The sequence below is a fragment of the Camelus dromedarius genome, chromosome 13 (genome assembly GCF_036321535.1).
Source record: "Camelus dromedarius isolate mCamDro1 chromosome 13, mCamDro1.pat, whole genome shotgun sequence".
NCBI lineage: Eukaryota > Metazoa > Chordata > Mammalia > Artiodactyla > Camelidae > Camelus > Camelus dromedarius.
Genome location: NC_087448.1, coordinates 11,367,951 through 11,388,272, shown reverse-complemented (window position 1 = coordinate 11,388,272; position 20,322 = coordinate 11,367,951). Strand labels below are relative to the sequence as shown.

Here is a 20,322-nt window from a genome sequence, read left to right as displayed (position 1 = left end):
CCTTGCTTTAGGACAGATCTTCATCATTGTTCTATTCAAAGCCTTCCTTTCTATAATCCATTTGTTTGCTTGTTAATTAATACAATTAGCACTTATAATCTAATTACCTAAATGTTTTTGGTTTTTCCCCCTTCTTTTTTTAAATCTGCTTCTGAAAATCGGCTCAGATACACATTGGGCCTTCTCATTTTCTACTACTCAGGCCTAACCCTTTCAAATTTTTTTTGTTTGTTTGTTTCTTTGGGTTGTATTTTAGATAATTTTTTATTATTTCATTTCCAATTTATTCATCCTCTTTTTCTGTGTCAAATATTCTGTCTTACCTGTTCATTAAAATGTTGATTTCAATTTATTACATTTGTTATTTTTAGAAGTCAGGGTTTTTTGGTTTTTGTTTTTGTTTTTGTTTCTGTTTTTTTGCTTAACAATTTTATGATCTCTCATCACTCTTCTTCTCAAGACTCAATTTTTAAAAAAAATAAACATTCTATTTTGCAATCAGTGTCTGATATTTCTCTCATATGAAATCTTTGACAGTCTGATTCTTCTCTCTGATTCTGATCTATCTTGCCCATTGTGCCTTTTTGATGGCACTTCTTGTGATTTAGCTTTAAACATGTTTCTCATTTTCCTTAGAAATTTTCCCAACAGGAATTCTTGGAGATCGAGGTTCAAGTTGCATTGCCTCAGAGAGGTTTGGCATCTGTTTCTGCCTGTTGCCTGGTAGTACTGCCCATCTGGAAATCACTTTAAATTCAATTCTCCACCTGAACTTCAATTTTAACGTGCAGGTAACAACAAATTTGCATGAGAGTTTGATGCTGACACTCATTTCTCAGGGGCAAATTCATTTTCCTTCTATCCAGTGTCAGAGTAAATGTGGGCTATTTTACATGCTGTTTCCTTCTGCTTCTTATTCTTCTGTAGCCTTATTTAACATTCCCCCTAACACTGACATGCAGAATTTTGCAAAGATCTCCCATTAGAACCCCTTCCTTTTTGAGTTTCGCACATTATGTCTTATCTCTTGAACTTAGCATACATCATTCCATACGCTCTTAAGGATAAAAGTGGTTGCAATTAATAATTACACCAAGGCAACAGACGTTAACTAGTACTGTCATGGGTAAACCAGGAAGTGTGATCACCCTCCTCATCCCAACGCAGATACCTTAGGCTCAAAAACGTAGCCTCAAGAGCACCAGGATTTTGCTGATACTATTTGGAAAATTGCTGCTTTTTCTGCCTGCTGACTTCGAGCTTCCCATCTTTATATTTAATTTTTCCCTTTGTGGATTCTTTAGTTTCTCACCTGCTCAGTGAGCATTTTTATAGGTTTATGCAAATGTTTTATTTAGACATTTTCATTGTTTCCAACTGGAAGGCTGTGCAGTAGATTTAATCTAGCATGTTACCAGAAACAGAAGTCTTTTCCCTCATCTTCAAAGGCAGGCCAAAGACTCAATTTAAGCATGAATTTTCCATATCTAGAAATTGGTCGAGTAAGAATTGGGGTTAAAAAGCAGGTATTTCTCATTCTAAAGGAGGTTCATTTTTGTTTGTTGTTTTATATATTATACTTCTAGCATATTGTTAAGTGCTGGAAACACAATGGGACCATGGGCTGGAAGAGTTAATAATCTCACCGGGGAGAAAAGAACACATGGATACGGAAGAGAGAGAATCCAAGTCCTATAAGATAAGGTGCCCAGTGTGCTTCATGAATAAGAAGAAAGATCTGGGGCTGGGTGGTTAAAGACAAATTCACAAAAGCTGAACTTTAAGTGCTTTCATGAATGGCTAAAGTTTGGATACGACCTTTAACAATGGCCGTGTTTTAATTCTTGAATATGAATAATATCCGGATTTGCCCCCTGAGTTTTGAGAAAAAAGAAAACAGCACTGTTATTAAACTTTTCCATGGGCCATGTGACCAGAAAATGTTTTGCCAGAGGGAGATAGTTCGTTATTTGATACAAAGAGCATCATTTGTGGTACACATGTAGATTTTTCTTCTTGGCTTTCATGATGTAAGATTCAGATATTTATAATGTTGCCTCTGATAATGGGATAAAATGAAGTAATTAATACAAAAATACTGTGGTGGTGTTCATCTCCTAGGTGGATTTAAGTAGATAAATGGGGCATTTAATAATGTACAATTAGCACCCTAGGAAATTTCTGTGGATTTACCACTTGGAATACAGTTTAGGGTTATTGGTGAAAGGGATTTAGATAATTATATATGTTCTGGAACTGCTCCCTGTGGATTGAGCTCTTTAGATACAACTAGAATAATGATGAACTATAAATGGCGAAAAGAACTTGATAAACATTTCATTGAGATTTGATTGCAGCACAACATAAATACTCAACCTAAGAGACACATATAAATAACACAAGATTGTATTAACACGATTGTAGTATCTTTGAAAGCAGAATTGTTTATTACTAATAACAATCCTTTTATATCTCCAGGGCATAGCACAGTACTTTGCACATAGTAGGGGTTTAGAAGATGCTGGTGTGAGTTAACCTGAATAGAAATTAAAACTGACATTGTAATCATAAGCATGTAGGCCGTGCATTTCTCTGTTCCCTAAATCCCTGTGTTCAACAAGCAAAGATATAAACTGAAGAAAGAATATTTTATGCATCTATATTTTATTCTTCAAATGTTTGTGGAAGGTATCATGATTAATCCAAAAAGCACCATTTAGAAGCGCTAATGTAGTGTTAGTGAGCATTTCCAAAAAGAAAAACAATGTGTTCAGGCTATGGGCATATTTCTACGTCATGAGAAACAAATGATACGCTATTGTGTTACCATATAACTATATATACTCCTATATCATATAATACGTAATCATGGAGACAAAACAAGAATAAGGAGATAGAGCAACCCCAAGAAAGGCAGTGACTTAGGTGCACTTTCAAAAATCCCACTTCTGTAAAACCTCAAATGCACACAAAATAACAAAAATCAGAGAATGCTTCCTCACCTGCACTAAAATCAGGAAGCAACTCTGGCCTCATACTACCAGGTACTCTAAGACTTTCTTCTAGATACCAAACAGGTAAAACAAATTGAAAGAAGATGCCAGGAGTACTCCCAACTCCCCAGTGCAAAGCACGTGTCAAGTTGGAGGCAGTTAGTGGAGGGCCTTTGGAGGAATCCCACTGACCTCCCCCCGCTTAGCATCTAACAGCTCTTTTTTGTTCTTTGAGCTATCATTCCTTTAGACTCTCCTGGTCTGTTTCAAGGATGTTTCTCAGAGTATTAATTATAGTTTGGAGGGGTAGGATTTTCTTATACTCTCTATAATATTTCCCATGTTCCCAAGTGCTTTTCCCCCAGTTTGTTCATTTTGGAGTCTCTGATTCCTACTCTAGGCTTTCATCAGTTGCCTCCTTTTTCGTGGCTATCTGCTCATTTTGAAGAGTGTGGCACTAAGGATCTGAGTTGACACGGCAAGTCAACTAGTGGGCACCACTGTGAGTGAGCAGGCTGAGCCGCTCCCCAGCTATGAGGATTCAGAATCTTCTTTCCTTTTGTGTAAGTCAGCATAGTGTAGTGGTTCTGCACGTGGGTTCTGAAGTCAGACTGGCTGGGTTCATGAAGAAATCGTCGACATAGAGCCTAGCACATGGCTAGTGGTGTGTAAATGGTATCTGTTATTGCTATATTTTCCATTTCCCTAGAGAATTCACCAATATTCTGCTAGGAAATGTGAGCATGAGCTGCCTGTGTCGTCGGAGCCAAACGTCTCTATCCACTATTTAGGACATCACTTTTGCACTGCCTTTAATTGTATCTACTGCCCTCATGTCAAGAATCTTTCTGAGTTAACCTCACCCAAATGAAAGCTTAGCATTCTCTTGGTGTGGAAAAGGCAGGAAGCACTCTACATAGGTCCTGCCCCTGCACCTGCCGTAGATTATAGTAGAACATAAGGAAGAGTCTCTCCTACTGTTAACAACAGTAAAACTGGACAAAATTTTGAATCCAGTGTTTTCAGGCATGAGACAGCAGATCAAACAATACTGTGAGCCCCACAATCAACCCAGCTCACAGTCTAGGTGTAATGTCCTAACTGTAGTGCAGAGATCTGGAGTCTAACCAGAGCACAGAAGTCCCATTGAGCCAAGGAGTCAGAGGTCAGAGTTCGAAATATTTCAAATATTCATGCAGAGCACCAATGATGAAGGAATAGCATGGGAAGAGTAAAGACAGAAACATATGGAGATTCCCTGTGACTCCTGGGCCCAGGGCCATGTTAGCAGAAAGAGACTACTTGCAATTAACCAAAAGAGGCTGTTGTGGCATCAGAGATACTACGAGTGGTCAACATTGGTGTTCACGTCCAACAAGAGAGGAAAAATCTCTTTAACACACCATTAATTTGCAAGGACAACAGAAAACTGTACCATGGCAGTAAAGGCCACGTCCTAGAGTAAGTCTATTTTAGATAGGCTTTGAAAGAAAGCCTAAAAGCAAGTCGAGACAAAACCATAGGAGAAAAAGAATTTGGTACTTGAGTTCTGCTTGTTAGAAGAGCTTGGAAAACATCTTGGGCTTTTAATAAATATTTTCTTAAAAATTTGTAAAACCTAGTCAACACGATTTCAAGGTGCTTAGCATGTAATTGATGTGTCTGCTAGAGAAAAAGTCAACAGTCTTCAAAGGACAATAATAGAATCTAGAGTCTCTACAATGATTTATTCACAGAACCCAGTTTTCAATAAAATAAACATCATTAGACACACAAAACAGAAAAATGTGTCCCACGGTCAAAGGAAAAAAGGCAATTAGAAACTGACCTCTAAGTCACTTTATATTGTTATTATTGTTACTTTAGCTGGTTGTCCTTTAAGAAACCACCGTGAAAGGCTGCATGATAGCCTTCCAAAACTGACCCTCATCCTGATCCCCAGAACCTGTGAATGTGTTACATTACAGAGTAAAATGGACTTCGCAGATGTGATAAAGTTAGATTTTGAGAAAAGGATATTATCCTGAATTATCTGGGTGAGCCCAAGGTAATTGCAAGAGTTACAATACAAGGAAGGCAGGAGAATCAGCGACAGAAAGAAGTGATACACAGTTAGAAGCACAGGTCAGAGAGATTTGAAGATGTTATGCTGTTGACTTTGAAAAGGAAAGAGCGGCCATGAGCCAAGGGTTGCAGGTGGATTATAGAAGCTGGAAAATGCAAGGAAAAGGCTTCTTCTCTAAAGTCCCCAGTAGGCAGGACTGCCAACTCCTTGACGTTGGCCCAGTGAAACTGGTTTCAGACTTCTGACCTCTGAAAGACAGTAAATTTGTGCTGTAAGCCACTGAGTTTGTGGTAACTCTTACAGCGTCCAGAGGAAAGTAATACAAGCCAGATGCTGGATTTAATAGATACAGTTGTTAATGAAGCTATTGAAATATGTCTAAAGAGTTTAAAAATGATTTATTTGGTGACTAAGAGAGCAGTGAGACTACAGAGAGAAGTGGAGATAAATAGAAATCTTACAACTGAAAACTAAAATAACTGGGGGAAAAAAAACTGTCAGGAAAGCCTCTTTGATTCTACCACATGCAGTTTCTGTCCTTCAATCAACAATTAACAGATAAGCAAGGGGACAGGACCATGTGACCAATAAACATGAGGACAATGGTGGTCAACGGAAGCAGACTCAAAGGTAATCCAGACACTGAAGTGGGGAGATAAGGACTTTAAAATAGCTATGACTATTCAGGGCTAGAAAACATGGGAAACAGTGGACAAAATAAATTAAAAGACAATGAAATTCACTGAGATGGTAGAATTAATAAAGAGAACCAAACGTATTTCTACAAATGAAAAAATGTAATATCTGACATTAGGAATCTGATGGGTTGCTTTCATAGCAAATTGCATACAGTCAAGGCAGGAACCATAGAAAATATTCAGATAGAAACACAGAAAAGAAAAGAAAATTGAAAAAAGAAAAAAAGATCAGTGCATATTATGATTTAATTTCTTCCTGGAAACTCCATAACAGAAGGGACTCTCACCCTTCAGGCATTTTTATGCTGCTGTCCCTGTATCATTTGGTATCATTTGGGCTAATTGTATAATATCACATAGATTATGTTGAATGGTGTTGCTGGGCTGAATTTAAGAATAAGGTTAGAACAGGGAATGGTGTTTGGCCTCAAGTGTTACATGGCCTTCTAGTTATCAATGTCGTGTTCTACCCCTTCTCCGAACTTCTGGGGGAAAAACAAAATGGCCTGCACTGGTCTGAGAGGACACACAAAGGCACTGAGGTGGGTTTGGAGGAGCAGCATGGCGGCAGGAAGGCGGGGCCCTCTGACGGAGGACCGCCTTCCCCAACGGGGCAGGTCTTACCCTGTGGAATTAAAGAACAAAAATTTGGTTCATGTTGAAAGGAAATTCTGTTAAAATTTGTCAATACTTACACTCTCACGGAGGAAATACTGGAGAGGCAGCTTCCATATCTCTTTTTCCCATGTCTTCTATTTTCCCATTTCTTCCAAATCGCTTTTTTCTGTATCTCCTTGTTTTGGGGGAAGACACAAGAAATGTAAAGAAACAAAAAAATATGAATTACATTACATTTCCAAAGTCTCTTGTAATTACCTAAATAAAATTTGATTTATCTGTCTCATTCCACAACTAGTCTTTCAAATATGTCTTTAACACATTGTATCCTTTAATTCTTCATTAAAATGGATGTAAGTAGATGTTTCAAAGTAATCATAAAAAAAAGGTGGAGGAGTAGCTAAATCTGATCAGTGGAATCTCTGTACAGAGTGGAAGGGGTAAAGATCTTTGACTTGTCAACTGTCTCTTAGAGAAGCCATGACTAATGAAAGCAGAAGACTGTTAGAATTTTTTAAGTGGTGACTGTGAAAGGCTAGTGGGTCATGACAACAATGAGCAATGCCTGGTAAGCTCCGAAGATAAAGGAGGCTGGAAAGTTTTATAACAGAAGGATCAGGATGATATGTCCTGAAACTCTGCTCAGTCACTCAACAGAAGGTAGTCAGATACTGTGCACCTCCTTGGGTGGATTAGTGCATCTGAAAAAAGAAAGGGAAGAAGGAAGGAGAGAAGGAGGGAGGAAGGGAGGGAGGACTCTGTACCTAATCTCACCTCTGGCTCTACCTTCCACTTTACAGCAAATACGAAACATGAAGGACCATGATAAACAATGAAATGGAATTCTAACAGCCAAACACACACTGTGGAAAATTTCAGAGGACAAACAACTTGATTTCTTCAGTAAATAAATGGCAATAAATAGAGGGGAGGCGCTAACAGATTTAAAAGAAATTTAACAGAGATATCAGCCAAAGGTAATACATAGACCTTGTTTGGCTCCTGATTTGAAAACAAACAACAAAACAAACAAAAAACAACTGCAAAAAGACACTTTGGAGGCAACCAGGGGAAAGGAAATATGGGTTAGATAGAAGACAATATGAAAGAACTACTTTTTAAAATTTTGTTTTGGTTTCATGTTTTGAAAGAGATCAATGTGGAAGTATTTATACATGAAACTACTATGCTTTTTAGGATTTGCTTTTGAATATTCTAGCAAAAAAACTGTGGGAAGGGATAGATGAAACAAGAATGGTAGGATGTTGATTATTGGTGAAATTAAGGCGTGGATATGTGAGATCACTTGCTAATTTCTTTAATTTGGTGAGTATTTGAAAATTTCCATAATATAAAGTTAAAAATGAACTGGAGGGGTTAGTGTCTCCAAAGTTCCAGGCAGGGTTGTCAGGACTCCCTGCCCGCAGGTGTGTCCAGCCTGATTCACATCCAGTCCTGAGACTGCGAACAGACCAGGGCTGGCAGGCAGTCCCAGCTCTACTCTTCTGTTCTGATACTTCCTCTGCCTACAACTAGGCGAACGGGGCAAAGGGCATTCGGGTCCCATTCTAGTCACAGAAGTATCATCAATCTCTTTTTTGGCCTCAGTTCCAAACTGCATCCTCCAACACAATTAGCCCAGAACTCTTGACTCTGGTAAAGAAAGCCAACCCTTTGAATCCAATTTAGCTTGGATCTTTTTGATTATATTCTATCAGAACCCTGGAGGGCAGTCATCTGCACCTGACCCAAAACTGCAGGGAACAGGTCAGATAAGAACATGAGCCAACTGCTGACTCAAAGGAAGGTATTCCGAGGATAAAGGAAAATTATGCAGTTCCCAAGCTAAGGTCAACCATCCACAGTGATAGAAATGCTAAAAATTTGAGAAAGTGGAATTGAGTGTTGGAGCGAGTCCCTAAGAGAGCAGAACAAGGGGGAAGAATTAGCATCAGAAAGAGAGATGATTGGTTGGTTCTGTACATTCGTGAGAAGAAGGAAGAGGAAAAAGAAGCTACAGAGACAAGTTGAGATTGAGATGAAGGAGATTGAGCTGGCTTTTCTCTGGTGGGTGAAATCTTTGGAATAAGAAATAGAGAGAGAGAGAGAAAGGAAAGGGATTTTTGTGCCCAGGGCTAGAATAACAACAAGGGTACAAAGGCTAACCTGGCCGCACTTGGGCGATGGCCCAGGAGGTGGGCTGGGCATTAGGGAGGGGAGAGAGGACAACCACCCAGCTTTCAGGTTGCAAGTGGACCACTGAATGCAATTCCACATGACGCAGCTGCACCGATGGGCAAGTCCGGTCCTCTAGTGAAATAGCTCATTCCATACGCCACAGAGAGACCCGAGAGAAGACGGCTCAGAAGGCAGTGGGTGGAGAAAGCACAGTCACCCAGAAAAGTTCACGTGCAGGGCCACTGCCTTTCCCCTTTCTCCCCCACGTGCCTGGACTTCCCCGAGGAGCAGCCTCCCTTAGGTCTGAGTCACACGGAAAGGCCTAGAAGAGCCTGAAAACCGCGAAGCGTTCCTTTGGTGCCCCTTTCTTTGTTTAAATCACCTATTCCAGCCTTATTCCATAACTGATTCTTAAAATTATTTTTGCTCTGTAAACATGAAGAATGTAAGCTGCATATAAACATATGCAGTGGCAAAGCTACATTTTCGTGGAGAACGATTACCAGCCCCTTCAGTGACTTTAAATTAGTTTATTAACTGTATCAACACATTTACCAGGGTTTTGAATATCCAGACTAGGAATTTTCTCAAATATTTACATTTACTGATAATTAAATACACACAGTTCAAAAACAGCTTTAGCTGTTATAATAGAGAACGTATTTTCAAGAGAGGCACAAAAGAGAAGGTATCGAAAGAGAATCAGTGCTTCCTGGAATATTTTCTCACAGAAATCAAAACAATGTTAGATTTTACTTAATATCCAATCTACACATTATATTTAAAAGTGCTTCTGTTCCCCCAAAAAGTGCTCTCTCCTTCCTTAGGACATGTTGATAATTACTAGTACAACTTGACAATTTTTATAAATCCAATAACAATTTTTAAAACAATTTACAACAATAAAGACATAATACTCCAAATATCTTGCGGGTATTAATTTTGGCTATTTGTGTGGACATGTTTGAATTGTCTCAAGTGTATCATACTGGCTTGCTTTAATCAACAAAACCGACTAAAGCCTAGTGAAAAACACAGTTTAATAATCTCAAAGCAAAGTCGGAAAAAATTTTGAAGATATAAAAATTTTTAAAATTCAAATATTGAAAAATATACAAATAATGCCTTGAGTACTTTAGGGGCTCAATACCTGGAACAGACCTGAGAATAAAGAAGCAAGAAACTATGAGTAAAAAGATTGGCTGTCTCTTATCTTGGCATTAACTTACTGAGAGATCTAGACAAGCTGGTGAACTTCAACCTACATATCTACATATATATAATTTTATAAATTATACATATAATATATACATATAAGTTGGTGAGACGAAGTGCTCTCCCAGGTGGCCCTGAGTTCCAGTAGTTCCAATTCTACATCTGATTACTTCACTGAAAAGCATGTATCCATTCTTATATTCACCCAAGGGAGGATCTCAGTAAACAGACTGGAAATAGCCCCCAGCAGCCCTGCCCTGGCTTTGGCATAATATTTAGCAAGAGTTCCACTGAGGGAGATAGTCTGGACTTCTTAGAAGTTATAGGAAAGGTACCAGCATTTCTTTCTGGCTGAGAACATGAAGTGTTTCAAGGCTTGTTTGAGTGGCTGACTTTCTTTCCTTGCTCTAGGTCCACACTTGCTTTGCACCTCACCATGGAGATGACGGCCTGCTGAAAATTGTTGCTGACCACCACGTACAGTAACAGGTTACCAAAGGTGTTCAGGGCAGCTAATGGTTTAGAAACGATGTACGCCCCATGGATCTGATTCTCAACGGAGCAGCTGATTGAAAGCAGGCGAGATTCAATCCGAATGAGCCTCAAGATATGGAAAGGTAGAAAGCATATATAAAACACAAGGAGCAGCAGAATGGTGAGCCTTCGAGCTTTCTGCTTCAGGCAGCTGTGAGTCCGAGGTCCTTGGGTCAGAGTGTAGATAATCATTGTATAGCAAAGTGTCACGATCACCAAGGGGAGGCAGAAAGTGGTCGCGGTCAAAATTAGATTGTACCATTTGATAGTCGTGAGGTCATCCGAACTGGTGAGGTCAAGGCAGGAGGATCTGTTGGTCCTGGTGGTTGACGTGATCAGGAAGGATATGGGAATGACGGCCACCAGAGAAATGATCCACACGACCGCACAGGCCACCACCGCCCATCGAGTTTTGTGAATGGAGAAGCAGCTCATCGGGTGAATGACGACAAAGTAGCGGAAGATGCTGAAACAGGTGAGGAAGAGGATGCTGCCGTACAGGTTGAAGTGGAAGCCGAAGCGGATAAACTTGCACATGAAATCACCAAAGATCCAGTTTTCGCCGCTAGCGTAGTAGTGAATGAGGAAAGGGAGGCTGGTGAGGTACAGAAGGTCTGTGCAGGCCAGGTTCAGCATGATGATGGTGCTGCTTCTCCAGGGCCGCATTTTGAAGATGTACGTGGAAATAGCTACTGCATTGCCGGGAAAGCCCACCAGGAAGACGATGCTATAAATAACAGGGAGGTAGTGCCTCTTGAGTGCGATTTTTTCATCAGTGCAATTTCCAAGAGCATCTGCATAATCGGGGAACTCAGAAGCATTTGCAAAATCGTCTAGTGGCTCATTCATGGCTGTCTTCTTTCATCTTGCAAGAAAACAAGAGAGTTCAGTTTGGCAATATCGATCGAGAGAAAGTAACTCGCCGATAAAAGAAAATAGAAAACATTAATGATGGGGTAATGAAAACAATGATCTCCTTCGAAAAGAAAATTGCTCTAACATCCTAAATTTGCCACTTCTTTCTCTTTAATCTCCAAAGAGACCCTGTAAAGGAGAAGTTGAATTTCTAAGAAAATGACTGTAAGGCAAGTTATGAAAGACATGTAACAATAATATAAAAGTGAAATTACCATGAGAATTAAAATGAAGGACTGGGGTGGGGGGAAGACCCCCATGTGTAGCTGTGTGTCACGATTTGGCACGGTTGCTGTTTGGGCACGTCACCACTGTGGTACCTCTAAACCCGACAAAACGCTGAGAGGTATTTCTTATTATCTCTATTTTACAGAAGAGACTAAAGCTCTGACTTGTCCCTGGTAACACACCTAGTGGCACAGCCAGGATTTGAACCTGTGTTTTTCTGACTTAGAATCCATTCTCTTTTTAAACCTGCCTCACTCGGCTGCCTCTCAGTCTGGATGAGTCTAAATGATGGATGGAATAGGAAGTGGGAAGGCACAGAAAGATTTAATACCAGACATTTTTAAAATATAGAGTTCATGAATTCCAACATTATAGGTCTGGTAGGTTTCATTTTTAAATTTCAGCTCTTGCAACCCATTTTAACCGCTAACGTAATTTGTTCATGCTGCAGGGGGTTGTGTTTGCAGGGGGAGGAGGAGCAGCGAGTTCCCTGCAGTGTTGAGAGCTAGGGTGCAATCGCCAGACAGCCTGACCTTGATTCTGTTTAGCCAATGAGTAGCTGTATGTCCCTAAGCAAGTTGCTTGCACTCTTCTAGAGCTGGGAGGAGTGGGGTTTTAACTTTCTTCTTCTTGCTTATCAGTGTTGTCTAAAATTTTGACTGTGAATTTCTGCATGAAGATCATAAAAGCAGAATTACTTACAATTAGCTTATTATTCAGATGTAAATAGCTGTTGGTAAAATGCATCCACTTGCATATTTATGGAGTGCCCACTGTGTGTTCATTAGGCACTCTGCCAGGTCCTAGAGATACAAAATGAATAACATGCACAGATGTACAAGCCACTATCACAGTCTACTCGGGGAGACAGACATAGAAATTATTTTAACAAATACAAGCCTACTTCATGGAACTGTCAATATATCCAAACAAAGAAACAAACAAACAAAAAAGACAAGAAAAACACTTGGAACACTACTGGCACATAGTACATGCTCAATAAATGTTAGGTAGTTAATCACTAAGTCCTTTGATGGATACATAGTACAAGGCTCCTGATATTCCAAAGAAGGGTGGGAACAGCTACTTGGAGAACAGGAGAGAGCACTAAAGGAACATCATCTAGGAAGGAACATTTAAGCTGAAACTAATAAGAGGAGCGGAAAGGCATTCCAGGCAAAGGGAACAGAATGCACAAAAGCACTGAGATCTGAAGGAGTTCAAGAGGGCAACTATTAGGATCCTCACATGAGAGGCCAGTGCACCCTGGGACCATGTATTACTGATCAAAAGCAAATGTTTCTCTCCTCGTCCAGGTAATTTACTCTCACTGGCAATGCTATTCATAGAACTACCACTGACACAGCATGAGAGATGAGAGGATTCAGGCACTACTGACTAGCCAGGGTGCTGTGAGGCCAGGAAACCACAGTGGACAGCTTTTCCCATGGTCAAAACCATAGTGGGCTCATGCCTGGATAGAAGGCAGTCACTTAAACCTAAAAGAAAAAGATCAAGGTCAGGGAATCTCTGAAGAAGCACTTCCTGAAGTCTGTTCTTAGCAAGTCAACATTCAAGACCACATCTCCTATCTGTCAGCTCCTTGAAAGCAGAAACATGAAGTCACCTTGGACCCCAGGGGCTGACACACAGAGGGTCTCAATAAATACTTGTTGAGTAAGAGAATCATGAGTAACATCAGCAAAATTGATTAAGAGCCAGTGAAGCAGCAACCGTTATTAAAAAAAAAAAAAAAGTTTGGTTCTTTAATGACTTTAATGACTTTTACAGCAAGGAGCAAAATTAATTTCTGTCATTGCAAATAAACCCCTGCCATGTTATGAGGCCATTTTAAACGCCAGTCATATCAGGAAAAGGCAGGCTGTAGGTAGAAACAACCACCTTATTGTTTTGAAAAACAACAGGGTAACTTGGGATTTACTGAAGAGTGACGGACCAGCTGTAAGGCAGGAGGGGTTAACTACGAAACAGACCCCTCTCCCCAAACCTCACTGAAAGAAAGGTTTGAGTTTACAAAACACGTGTGAAGCTAAGAATGGGAGACAAAAACTGGTCAGCACTGTGAGCCACGCAGAATGCAGCAGTCTGTTTCCTCGACAGTCCCAGAGCCCCGTGCAACCAATTCCCGCTCCACTTTGTGGAGCCCAGATGTCCACAAAGGGACCATTTCCACAAAGGACATTGTGGACTAATGGGGTGTATTCCCCACTCTTTGCTACAACAGTGGATCTCAATCGTAGGGAGGTTAGAGACCCCCTAGGACTACCGGACTCTTTATGAACTAGGAATGATGATCTGTCAAGCTTCAACATAGAGATAGATATGTTTGAACTAAGCTAGATGCCACATGAATAAGAGCAAGCACCAAAGATTGGGGAATATTTTTATAGGGAAAAAACTTACAATTTTAGCCTCTACTTTTCCCCTCTGAAATTGGGAAGAGGTTGTGATTGTAGCTGCAGGATATCAGGGTTTTGGGAACGCAAAGCTCAGGACTGCTACTTTGAGGCCATTCTGCTTAGGAACCTCGTGGACTGGGGTTCCAAGCGCCTGTGGATAAAGAAAGCAGGACCAGGCACCATATCTACTCGAGCGGCAGCATCTACTACTTTGCATCCTCAGTGGATTCTTGCCCACTTGGTGGGAACAAGTCAAGTGGGATGAATGATGCGAAGTTAATTTTCTAGAAAAATCTGATAATTTTGCAGTAAACGCCTAATCCAACAATTCCCCCCCACCCCCACCCCCACCGCAGCTCCTCCCACACGCACCCTGGGTTTTTCTGGTGCTGCTCCAAGGCCAAGTTAACATTCACCCTCTCATCCTTTTCCCAAGTTGCCATTGGACCAGGGAGGTATAAACTAGGAAAACTGTTCCTCTCACCACCCCTCAGAGTCCTTAGAAACTCTGCAGCTGGGGTTCCGTGCGGTTACCAAAAAGAGACTCCGATAGACCTTTCATTCACAAAGATCATCTTGGGTTCCTCATCCACATACTTGTACACTAAGTTGATTTTGTACTAGTGGAAAGCAGACCAATTCTTAACCCAGACAGGTTTGTGATGAGGGTGAGTGTTCCCCTCCCTGAACCCTGAAGGAATCCCTCTCCCCAACTCTTCCCTTAAACCCAAATTTCAAATAAGAATCTGCAACTCAGGTGCCCTGACGACTGTTAGGACACGACATGTTGATGGGGTCCAAAGCTATGATTTTAGCTATTGGCTCTTCGATGTTCTCCAACTGAATAAAATCTATGGAAATGCACATATGGACACTCAAGAATTTTACATACAACTTGGAGGCTTAGAGACAACCCTGAACTAGTTGACTTCGTCTATAGCAAGGAAACAAAACAAAACAAGACAAAATAAAGGCACTTCAGGGGGAAAGGTTTTGTCGGTTTGCTTGCTGAGGGGGTTGTGGGGCAGTGTCTTTGGACTTTGCTAACACTACAAAGCTCAGAATCACACAGTGTGAGCAAAAAGCGCATCCCGAGGGTGGAATCAATCCGTGTCAGAGATAAATCAATCCGTGTAAGTCTTTGGGACTGTCCCCAAAGTCCCCCAAAAAACCTCAGGCTTGATCGTGAAAAAGTTGTGAAATGAAGTCAACAGTCTGGAACTTCTCCAGGCTCACTGAGACAAATCTACGGTCATTCTGGGCTTTTAGTTTCCCCAAATGCGCCCTCGCCCCCTACCAGAATGCAGGGTGTTGCTGCTCCCCACGAGAGAAGAAGTGGGGGGCCCCTGGCTCTGGCCTCCGCGGGGTCCTGCTGCAAAGACATGCCGGAGGCTCAGTTCCCCCAGGCTCGGGGCGCCCCGCGTCCGCACTCCCTGATCAGCGCAGGCCCCCCGCACCTGGCTCCCTCCCGCCGGCGGGGCCGGGTCCCCCAGCTGGTGGCTCACCTGGTACCCCAGGCGCGGCCGCCGTGCGCCCTGAGCGGCCGTCGGAGCGCGGCTGCGCCCTGGCGGCAGGACGGTCCCAGACGAGGCCCCGCGCGCCGCCCCTGCCCCTCCCACCGCTTGGAGCCCACGGAGCTGGTGAGGGCCCGGGTCCCGCCCCTGGAGGGCGGCATCCTCCCTCGCCCACTTTCACAGTCAACTCAGGGGCAGCAGCTGCCTCTCCTGGGTTCCCTGGATACCCTCCGTGCCTGTTTTGCGCGTAACTGCCCAAAAGGTGTACTTGCGCTTGCCTGAATCTGCAGATCTAGGACGCAGCCCTCTTGCCATAATTTGGGAACAGCCTCTTCCCTTCTCTGAAACTCAGCGATATCATCTAAGACAACTGGGCTCTGAATCATCGGACTCTGAGTTCCCCGACAGCATGAAAGCCGAGTTTTCTGTTTTGCCAAATGGGGACGCGTGGAGAAAGCCCTTTCTCCATCCCACCGTGGCTGGGCATTAAATGCCCCTTCTGCACTACCATGTTTGATGGCCATAAAAACCACCAGTCCACCCTCTGGACATGTCAGCCTGCATGTTAAGAATGTTAAGCCAGGCATCCCAGAGCCCAGGTGAGAAGATCCTCCTTCCTGCCAGCGGGCACAGCACTCTCAGGTACTTCTATGCCTGCTTACTGCTGAGTCCCAGCCTCTCCCCGGAAATATTCTGCAGTCAGAGAAAAATTACTCTCCAATTTTACAATTTTTGCTCACTTCCTCAATTCCTCATTTGGAATTATTGGATCCTATTTTGTTCTAATCCAGCCACATATTCATTCAACAGACATTTACTACTCAATTTTTCTGTATCAGGCACTGAGGAGAAAGAATGAGACTTGATCTCTGCCTTCCTGGAACTCATATCCCTGAGAAAGATAAACAATTCATTTAAAAAGTCATTAGAGTTTGACCCTGGTAAATAAGGGTGCTGTGAGGGAACGTAACTCAATTGTAAGAGAAAGAGAGGTCAGAAAAAGCTTCCTGGAGGAAAAGACAGTTGAGTATTTTTCCCTTGGTGATCAAGATGTCCAGATAAAGAGGAAACAGCTTAAAGGGCTTATGTAAAAACAAGTATTGGGTCCTAGAATTCTAGATGTGGAAGAGGCATTTACAAATATCCAGTCCTGGGAATATAAAATGGTGCGGCTGCTATGGAAAATGGTATGATGTTTCCTCAAAAAAATCAGAATTTCCATATGATCCAGCAATTCCACTCTGGGTATATACCCAAAAGAATCAAAGACCAGGATTCAAAGAGATATTTGTACACCCAAGTTCATAACAACATGATTCACAATAGCTAAAATGTGGAAGCAACCCAAGTGTCCACAGGTGGATGAATAGATAAATAAAATGAAGTATGTACATACAATGAACCATTATTTAGCCTTAGAGTGGACTGAAATTCTGACACATGCAACAATGTGGATACACCTTGAGGACATAATGCTCTGGGAAATAAGCCAGTCACAAAAGGACAACTACTGTGTGATTCTGCTTATATGAGATATTGAAAGAAGTCAAATTCACAGAGACAGAAAATAGAATGGTAATTGCCAGGGGCTGGAAGGAGTGGGAAGTGTTTGTTTAACAGGTACAGAGTTAAGTTTTGCAAGATGAAAACACTTCTGTGGGTGGACGATGATGATGGTAGCACAACAGTATGAATGGACTTAATGTCATTCAACTGTACACTTAAAAATGGTTAAGACGGTAAACTTTATGTCATGTGTATCTTACCACAATTTTAAAAATTCTATTAAAAAAAAAAAAAACATTGCTATGGCCTCAAATTTACAAAAGAGGTCACTGAGAGTTACAGCAGTCCAAGTGACAAACCTGAGCACAAGGCCAGGGAGGCCTGTGTAAGACCAAGGCATCCGCCCCCTGTTCTGACTACACCAGGCCAAGGGGAGCTGGGCCACTTGATTGAAGACATTGCTCTATGAAAAACCCATGTGCTATAATCCAACACTCTGAATTGGCTCCATCAACAAGATGATTTTTATGCGCTATTGTCTTTTTTATTTTTTAATGTTTATCTGTAAATATCGCTTCTTACTACAACTTGAAATCCTCACCAATAGGGTAGTCATTTGCAGGGGAAAAAAAAAAACAAACTAACCTACCAATCTTAAACATCTCTGATTAAAGAGAATAATATAATTTATACATCTTGAAAACAACTTGCCTTAGAAAATGATGTCACTAATTTACACTATGTTTTAACCTTCAAATTTAGAAACTCGAAGTAGTCTTTTACCAAACCTAAGTCAAAGACTTATAAAAGGGTAAATTTTAACTTCCATTTAAAATTGGTCTCTTGCCCAGATTCAGAAATGCATTTTCTTTTTTAAAATGAGCAACCAAATAGAACAGGATTCCAGCATTTAAATTCACAGGTGCCACCTGCAATGTGCTGCAATTGCTCCTCTGAAGCAGGGAGTGGGATTTAGCTCCCTGATAATCTGGATACTCAGAATTTCTTTAATTAGGAAGCACTGACATCTTAAAGCATCCAGCTCCAAAAAGCCCTGTAAGACTCTGCAGAGAAGGCAGATTCAAGCAGCATCCTCCAAAGGCAGGAGGAAGGAGTAACATAGTAAAACTAGTCTTAGTTGTTACTCAGGGTTGAGTGAGAAAGGAACAAATCATTGTGACAATGTGGCCATACTATTTCTGCCTCCCCCCGCCACCCCAGTTATCATTCCCCATCATCCCTGATGAGATGGTATTAACCATCTCTATTCTTTTCTGTATTCAGATGCTTTGATATCTGGCATCTTGCTGACCCAGGAAAGACTGCTTCTTTCCGAGTAAGACAATTCCTAGAGATAGTAAACTCACTGGAGAGCGTACTTTCAAATGCAAACCAACCAATCCAGAGCCCATATCCCCAGCCATCTTCTTTATTGGGATCTCACACTCCGGCCCACCATCCACCTGCCCTAATCATCCCAGGACCAGGTACCAGACAGATAGGATCAGCCCTTAATGTCCCAGGGCCTGCTGAAATGATCAAACTAGCCAGTCCTAAGCCTGATTCCCTGCTTTGGCTGGTCCTTCCCACAGAAACCACAATAAAGGATCTTACCACAGTTTCCCCTCTCCTTCTGCCTCCTGACCAACACTGATGCTTCCCCGTGTGACCTCCTGAGGTGTGGTGTGCCCCCTCCTCTTGGGATCTGTGAGTATAACAAACTACCTTTTCAATGGCTGTCGTCTCCTGATGTGCTGGCCTCACCATACCTGAACGACAATAAAATCTCTATTTTGAAATACCATTTATGGCTTTGTCAGGCTTTTTGGTAACTTTGGCCACCATACGATATATCTTGTTATGACAGCAGTACTCTCATGAAATGAATTGTCTTGATTTAAAGAAAAAATAAAGTTAACTTTTTTCTAATGCCTTAAAACAGATTGCTTAGTGAAGATGAACTGCTTAATTAAAGCAAGTTTTTGATCTATACTCTACTAGGCAACAAATTCAGCTATTGCAATGCCTCCAGATTCCTACCACACTTCTTCAATGAGGAGACAGACATTATGGGATAGCAGACAGAGTCTTAGAAGTTTGAGGCCTGAATTTTAGTGTTTGGAAAGCGACTCAATTAGCTGGGGAAGGAAATTCCGTTTCTAGGCCTCTGTCTAGGAAAAGCAGAGGTTGGACAAGACACTCTCTAAGGTCAATTCCAGATTAAAGGGATCTTGTTGTGAAAACTTAAGATAAACTCAAAGCTTTGTTTCTTAGAAGAGTGTGTATGGTGTTGCTGTACCAATGTGAGTCGCCGGCTATGCTTCTACGTGAACATCGTTCGATGATATTTAAATGTTTTCATAATGATGTGGTGTTGTGACCACTTCTTAAAGGGGCTTTTCTAGGGAATTTAGAGAACTGTTAGGATAGGATTGACTAGACTGCCCATTCTGAGATCCAATCCCAGCATAATCTGGGAGGTGCCACAGGTATTCTAGGTGGGCAAAGAGCCATGCAGTTAGTAGGGCTAGAGTGGGTGGGCACAGCTAAGGATGGGGTTTTCAGTCTGTGTGGGAGCAGTTTTAATGTGAAGTATGGTGACCAATGGAAGCAGGGAGAAGTGGAGATCGGAGACTAGAGGAGATGTGACATGGAAAAGCCAGAGAATAAACAAAACCATCATCAAGAAAATGAGCGCTTTGCCTTTACTGGTGCAGGGTCTCCTGCTTGGACCATCCTTCTCATCCCACCTTTCTGGCTTGAATCTTACAGTTTCTTCAAGGCTTAACAAAATACTGACTTGTGATTGTGATGATTGTGATGATTATCTTTGCCCAGAAATATTTTTATCTCCTCTGAATACTTGCGGTCTACACCATACAGTCCATCATTTATTCATTTTGAAACTATTGGATAGTGTTATAAACAACAGTGGTTTTAAAACTTGAGTTGTGTCTAATCAACGAAATTGTCTATAGCCCAAGAGAAAGGAGTTTATATTCGCCTCCTTGGATCTTGCACAGCACCATCGATAGGTACATAGTAGGCTATCACAATTGCCTGCTGTTGTTAGGCAATTATTACTATAACCATGGATCTGATTCCTCATTTGACCTTGATTAATACTAAGTTCTTTTAGGTTTAATTACTAGTTGAGACCAAGCCGTCCCCCACTAGCCTCCATCTAATCAGTTGAGCATCGGAAAAAGACATAGGGAAAGAGTGGTCAAGAGTTGAATGAAAACTAAGCTGAAAGATTGAATGGGGCAGTTGGGAAACCATTGCTGCTGACCTGAGAACACTTCAGTCACGTGGCAGGGGCTGCAGACAGTTTGTGCAACGAGTGCAAGAGTGAAGTGGGAAGTTACAAGTGGTTAGGAGTGACGGGAAGAAAGAAAGAAGGGTGTAGCCTGAAGGCTGGTGTGTTTAAAGGAAAGT

The 20,322-nt window shown here is 41.6% G+C and overlaps 1 protein-coding gene across 2 annotated transcripts; it reads right to left on the bottom strand.

Moving 5' to 3' along the window:
- Nucleotides 1-9,067: 9,067 nt before the first annotated feature.
- OXGR1 (oxoglutarate receptor 1) lies at nt 9,068-15,416 on the bottom strand. 2 transcript variants are annotated; one of them, XM_010980255.3, is made up of 2 exons: nt 15,370-15,416; nt 9,068-11,166 (listed from the first exon to the last, which is right to left on the bottom strand). In XM_010980255.3, the coding sequence occupies exon 2, from the start codon at nt 11,148-11,150 to the stop codon at nt 10,137-10,139; it is 1,014 nt and encodes a 337-aa protein (XP_010978557.1). In that variant the 5' UTR covers nt 11,151-11,166; nt 15,370-15,416; the 3' UTR covers nt 9,068-10,136. The 2 variants fall into 2 exon arrangements, with proteins under 2 accessions (XP_010978557.1, XP_064348962.1); XM_064492892.1 differs by lacking the exon at nt 15,370-15,416 and adding an exon at nt 12,147-12,233.
- Between the last annotated feature and the right edge of the window lie 4,906 nt (nt 15,417-20,322).

What these genes read in the sequence shown, in the direction of transcription:
- OXGR1 (XM_010980255.3), bottom strand. Translation starts at nt 11,150, where the DNA reads ATGAATGAGCCACTAGACGATTTTGCAAATGCTTCTGAGTTCCCCGAT.